The 5755-nt window shown below is 51.4% G+C and overlaps 1 protein-coding gene across 2 annotated transcripts; it reads right to left on the bottom strand.

The window, feature by feature from the left end:
- Nucleotides 1–591: 591 nt before the first annotated feature.
- On the bottom strand, nucleotides 592–4911 carry PLA2G2A (phospholipase A2 group IIA). 2 transcript variants are annotated; one of them, XM_054454944.2, is made up of 5 exons: nucleotides 4715–4911; nucleotides 3882–4027; nucleotides 3528–3672; nucleotides 3169–3275; nucleotides 592–1003 (listed from the first exon to the last, which is right to left on the bottom strand). In XM_054454944.2, exons 2-5 carry the CDS (start codon nucleotides 3919–3921, stop codon nucleotides 861–863), a joined length of 435 nt encoding a protein of 144 aa, XP_054310919.1. In that variant the 5' UTR covers nucleotides 3922–4027; nucleotides 4715–4911; the 3' UTR covers nucleotides 592–860. The 2 variants fall into 2 exon arrangements, with proteins under 2 accessions (XP_054310919.1, XP_054310928.1); XM_054454953.1 differs by having other exon boundaries at nucleotides 3882–4059; nucleotides 4715–4795.
- Nucleotides 4912–5755: the final 844 nt, after the last annotated feature.

Below are 5755 nucleotides of genomic sequence, written 5' to 3'. Positions count from 1 at the left end.
TATATCACCCCACTTTTCCTCCTTACTAGACTGGCAACACAGGAGAAGAGCATTCCATGCAGAAGACATGGACTACAGCTTCCCAGATTAAGACCAGCCTTCCTGCTTTCTCCCAGCAGGCCAGTAGGAGCTGCTATTGCCTAGGGAAGGGGAGGGAGATGTCTGGGTTTCGCTTGTAATAGTCATGGCAGCTGTAGACATATTAGACCCAAAGCTTCTCATTTGTCATCATTCTAATTCTCAAACATGCCCATGCAGGAGGCACCAGTGTTATCTCCATCTAGATGAAAGAACTAAGGCTTAGGGAGATGGGGGAGTGGGATTGACATAGCCAGTCTGACTCCAGAACCTATTTTTTTTGTTTGCTTTGTTTTGTTTTGTTTTTATAAAGACAAGGTCTCCCTGTGTTGCCCAGGCTGGCCTTGAACTTCTGAGCTCAAGCAATCCTTGCACTTCAGCCTCAGCCTCCCGAGCAGCTGGGACAACAGGCACACAGCACTACACCAGACTCAGAGCCTGTATTTTTAACCCTTACCCCTGTTCGTTCTCATGCTAACAGTGCATAGGGCAATGCATACACACACACGTACATGATTTGCTAATTGCTTTATTCAGAAGAGACCCCTCGGAGTACAGCTTCTTTGGTTAAGCACAGAGTTGAGGTGGAGGAGAGCAGTGGAAGGCTGGAAATCTCCTGCTTGGTGTCTCATTCTGGGTGGGTATAGAAGGGCTCCTGACTGGCCTCTAGGATGGGTGAGGGATGCTTTCTGCATTGCCAAGGAACTTGGTTAGGGTAGGGAGGGAGGGTATGAGAGAGGGAAATTCAGCATTGGGTGAAAGGTTTCTGGGGAAGAGGGGACTCAGCAACGAGGGGTGCTCCCTCTGCAGTGTTTATTGGAATAGTACTGGTACTTTTTATTGTAGGTCGTCTTGTTTCTAGCAAAACAGTTGGCAGCAGCCTTATCACACTCGCACAGTTGACTTCTGCAGGAGTCCTGTTTTGCTGAAACCATAAGAAAATAAACATAAGATGGGCATTTGTTAATATTCAGTGGTTTCTTGTGGGAACCCTGGGGTAGAAGACACAGCCCTGTCCTCCAGAAGCTCCTAGTTGGAGACAAACACCTGCGCTCCAGATATTTCTGACCAATGGGGAGGCAGAATTCTTGCCCTTGGGATGCTGGCCTCCAGCCTGGTGGAGACACAGCCAGGCACTGGGATACTTTCTTAAAGGCCTTCCTAACAGCCATCATCTCTTCCTCTTGCTAACAGATGTGTCCAGGAGGCAAAGCCCTAGCCGCGGGGTTCTGGGAATAGACTGTGATTGGTGTAAGCCAGGCAGGGTCATCCCTTTTTCCTTTACAGTGATTGGTCTTTGTGTATCATGTAACCTTGTTCCAACCAATGAGCAACAAGGAGAAGTCTGCTGGGGGCTTCTGGGAACGATCTATTTCCTCCCTCCAAAAAAAGAGATGCCCAAGAGGAAGGCCTCTTCCATAGTATGAGGCCAGAAGGGTGGACCTGCAGCCTGTCTCTTGACATCCCAGGTGTAGACACTGCCCACGTGGCATAGCTGAAGGCCAGGAGAAGGCTGGATTCTTTATGACATGGCTGGAAAGCTGCCCCAAGTCTGGCACTGCACTCTTCCAGAATTCTAGTTATGTGACAGTCACATATCCCCATTATGCAAGCCACTGTCAGCTTGGCATCATGTGGCTTGTGACCTAATGCCTGCGAAGATACACGCCTCTATGAGAGGCCATGATGGGAGACATAATTTCTGATCTTAAAAGGACTCAGGCCATGGGCAGGAGTCCACGCTTTTTCCAAATCCCACTCATGAGTCAGTTGTCTGGGGACACCAAGCAAAGCCTTCCAGTGCCACCCACCTCTCCTCCCCTTCAGGGCCAAACTTTCTCCAGAATGTTGTCTTTGCCTCCTGTCTCTACTTCCCTTCCCATCAGCCCCCACCTGCTCTAATCTGGCTTTGCCCTCCCCACTCCATGGAAACAGCTTCCCCTGAGTCCCTCATGCGTTTCTGCCTCAACATCCAGGGGAGCCTTGTTGGCCCTTTTCATGGAAGACTCCTCTGTTCACTTGGCCCTTGCTAACCATTTCCTTACCGAATCCTTGACGTTCTCGCTCAGTTCCCCTTCTCCCTCTCTGTCCATCCCTCCTCTGTCTCCTTTCTGGGCCTTTAAACAGCAAATGAGCGATCACACCCACCTCTCAGCTTTCTGCTGCTGGCTTCTGAATCTGTGTCCCAGTCCTGACTTCTCCCCTGAGCTGTATAGACAGCTGCCTGCTGGACCCCTCCCTGGGTGCTGGAGGCCCCTAAACTCAACATGCTGGAAATAGAACTGCTCCTCCCCACCCTCCACCATGACCTGCTCCCATGGTCTTTATCACAGTTGTGCCACCCATGCAGCCACATATCCATCCAACCACTCCGTCTCCCCATCGCTCCCAACTCAGTCACCAGTTCAGCTGATTCCATCTCAAATGCATCTTGATTTTTTCTCCACCTTTCCCATCCTGACCTCCATTGTTTTATGTCAAAATGTTACTCCCTGTTGCCTGCATGATGGCAATAGCTTTCTCTGCCTCACTTCCACTTGTCTCCATTGACCGTGTCCCCACAGTGAGTCATCTAAAATGCAAATCTGCCCCTGTAGCTCCTTTGCTTAATAGCATCCTATTGCTTTAGGGCAAAACCTAAATACAGCCTGGCCTGGAGGGCCGGATTGACCTAGCTCCTTCCTATGTCTCCAGCATCATGGCTCAGCACTGCTTCTCTTCCTCATGTTTCTGCTGGGCAGTACAGAATGGCTTACAGTGCCCTTTGGTGCCTTTGACCATGCTGTGTCCTCTTCTGGGAATGCTCCCTCCTCTCCCCTGACTCTCTGCACAGCCTTTCAGACTCAGCTTAGAGGTCACCCCTTCCAGGAGCCTTCCTCAAGCCTCAGGTTGTGTTAAAGCCTTATCTGTTTGTTTACTTCCCACTGGAGTCTTTACCACATTGGATTTTCACTTTCCTGGCTTCCCACTCAACTGTGAGCTTCCTGAAGCAGGAACTGTGTCCCTCTGTGTCTATCTTTGGTGCCCAGCACAGTCCCCAGCACTGTCTAAACAAATGAGGGCCACTCGATGGTGAGGTAGGACTCTTACCACAGGTGATTCTGCTCCCCTTGTTGCTAAACTTGTAGCTCAGAAATTTGGTGCCACACCCACGTTTCTCCAGACGTTTGTAGCAACAGTCATGAGTGACACAGCAGCTGCAAGGAGACACCCTACTGGGGCTGTTGTCCCACAGCTCCAGGAGGCCTGGAGGTCTCACCCCCTTGGACCCTGGGCAGAGACCCAGTGACTTTGCAACAGTCTAGAGCAGAAGTTCCAACATGCTGGCTGCTTTTCCAGCCAGGCCATCCTGAGACCTCTGTGCACATCAGGAACTGGCACTGTCTTTGCAGCTCCCAGCCCTGCCTGGGCCAGAGTCTAGGAGGGTAGGGAGGGATGGGTGGCCTCACCGATCCGTTGCATCCTTGGGGGATCCTTTGCCACCCACGCCACAGTGGCAGCCGTAGAAGGCATAACTGAGTGAGGCTTCCTTTCCTGTCGTCAACTTGATCATTTTCCGGAAATTCACCAAATCCCCATGGGCCTGCAGTAGGCCTGGAAGGAAATTTGGGAGTTGTCTGGTGATGGGGCATGGGGTTCTGTGCCCTCCCTCTCTGCCCCTCTCTGCTACTCTCCTTCCTCCCAAATGGCTTCTTTTTTCCCCCTGAGAGAGGATTGCTGCAATGGGAGAGAAAACTAAGGGACAAGAGTGCTTCCCTTCTGGGGCTGTCCCCCCATGCTCAGAGGTCAGGGTCAGCTCTTACCAAAGATCATGATCACTGCCAACAGTAGGAGGGTCTTCATGGTAAGAGTTCTTGGTTGACAAATGCAGATGGACTGGCCTAGCTCCTCTGCTGGGTGGTCTCAACTTCTGCCCCGGCCGTCGCTCCCCTGCTCCTCCTTGGTGGCTCTGAGACACACAGACACGCTCTCCCATCCAACCTAAGTCCAGGGTGACTTCCTCTGTCACACTCAGAGCACACAAGGAGTGCCCTCCAGCAATGCACACACACGCACACACCACCTCCTGACCCGTTCCCAGCTCTGCAGAATGGTTTCATACACATCAGGCCCTCAGACCTGTGGAGAACCCCATGATACACTGATGAGAACTCCCCTGTACCTCATCAGACTGAGAGTTCTTGGGAGGTTGGAACCAGGTTCGTCCCAACTACCTGGGAGGTTCCTGAGGTCAGAGGACGTGTCCCCCGCTAGACATAGCTTGCATATCCCCACACTGGATTCAAGGCTTGGAGTCTCCAAGGCACCCATGGAGGCTCAGCCTCAGTATTTTCCTCCAGAATGAAAGCATCAACCTCTCTCTACTAGGCCTTCTAACCCCTTCCACATACACAAGTTTCCAAACACATACATGCTAACACACCTATGCCCACATACACACACTCTTGTACTTACCTGATAGTGCAAACATCCTCTCTTACACTACACTCACATACCGGCTCAACACACTCATGCACACACACCCTCTTGTGCATATCAAATCATGCACATGCATGCACAACACAGCCACTCTCAAAGGCAGCGAATGAGCAGGAATCCTGCTCTTGACAGGACATCAGCTTCCCTGGCTCTTTACCTCTCAGAGGACTCCAGCGTTGTATCCCCAGGCTGTCTTGTTTGTTCTGCACTCCTGCGCCCCTTAAATAGCTGCTCCCTCTGGGAGGTTGGGGGTAGGTGAGGCATGAGGCTGGGGATGGGCGTGGCCAGTTGGTGGACTCAGGATTGGTCGCCCATACCCCTAGGTAATCCCTTTCCTTCCCCTCATCAGCTGGCAGGACAGAGTTGAGGATTGGGAAACCTTACGTGTCAGTAGCTGATGCCAAAACACATCTCAGGCAGTTTTGCAGTCTTTCCATGGAGTAAATTCCCATAACCAGCTCTGGGTGTGATCAACGGTCAGCCACTCCCCTGCAATCGCCTCTAAGGGGGGCAGGGACTGTCTGCTGTTGCAGGCTGTGGACTCATTTGCACACCCAGAGGGCCCACCAATTGCTGAGCAAGGATTGCTCCCTTCTTCTGCTCAATGTGGCATTTGGGAATAGAAAAGAGGGCTTTTAGTGGTACTCATTCATTCAGCCACTCAATCATTCATTCACAGGAAGTATGTCCTGGGCCTCTACCATGTTCCAGCACCTGTGCAGGCCTTACGTGTGCACCCCACCGTCCACCAGGGACAGGGTTTAATGGGGGTGGATTTCCCTTCCCACTAACTTGGGCCAGGGCCTCAACCTTCTCTTCTTCCTCTTCTTTCTTCTTTTTCTCCGCCCCTGTCCCATATGAGCTTCTAAACCTGGAAAAAGCCAGAGGCTATCCTTGAAGTTCCCACCAAAGCACTGCCTTCACTTTATTCCCCATCCTCACCTGTGTGGAGACAGGTCAGGTGAATGCTCCCTGGATCTGTTGCTGTTTTTCCTTCAGCCTTCAGGCTCACACTGACTCCAGCTTTAATTCATAAAGTAAATATCTTTTTCATTGCTCTCCAGCACATGCTAATAATTTAGCTTCCATGGCCTTAAGTAAACACTCTGCGATACCAGTCCTAAAAAAGTCACTGTGGCAGAGGCTGTGGTGCTTGTGAACATTCCATCTGTTCCCTACACTCTAGAGCCCCTTGCAG

The sequence above is a fragment of the Pongo pygmaeus genome, chromosome 1 (genome assembly GCF_028885625.2).
Source record: "Pongo pygmaeus isolate AG05252 chromosome 1, NHGRI_mPonPyg2-v2.0_pri, whole genome shotgun sequence".
NCBI classification, from domain to species: domain Eukaryota; kingdom Metazoa; phylum Chordata; class Mammalia; order Primates; family Hominidae; genus Pongo; species Pongo pygmaeus.
Note: the sequence above shows the minus strand (reverse complement) of the source record. Positions and strands in the feature narration are given on the sequence as shown.

Coding starts and splice junctions, on each gene's coding strand:
- PLA2G2A (XM_054454944.2), bottom strand. CDS start 3,921: ATGAAGACCCTCCTACTGTTGGCAGTGATCATGATCTTTG. Junction 3,673..3,881: donor GGCAGTGATCATGATCTTTG/GTAAGAGCTGAC, acceptor ATTTCCTTCCAG/GCCTACTGCAGGCCCATGGG. Junction 1,004..3,168: donor GGGGAGCAGAATCACCTGTG/GTAAGAGTCCTA, acceptor TTATGGTTTCAG/CAAAACAGGACTCCTGCAGA.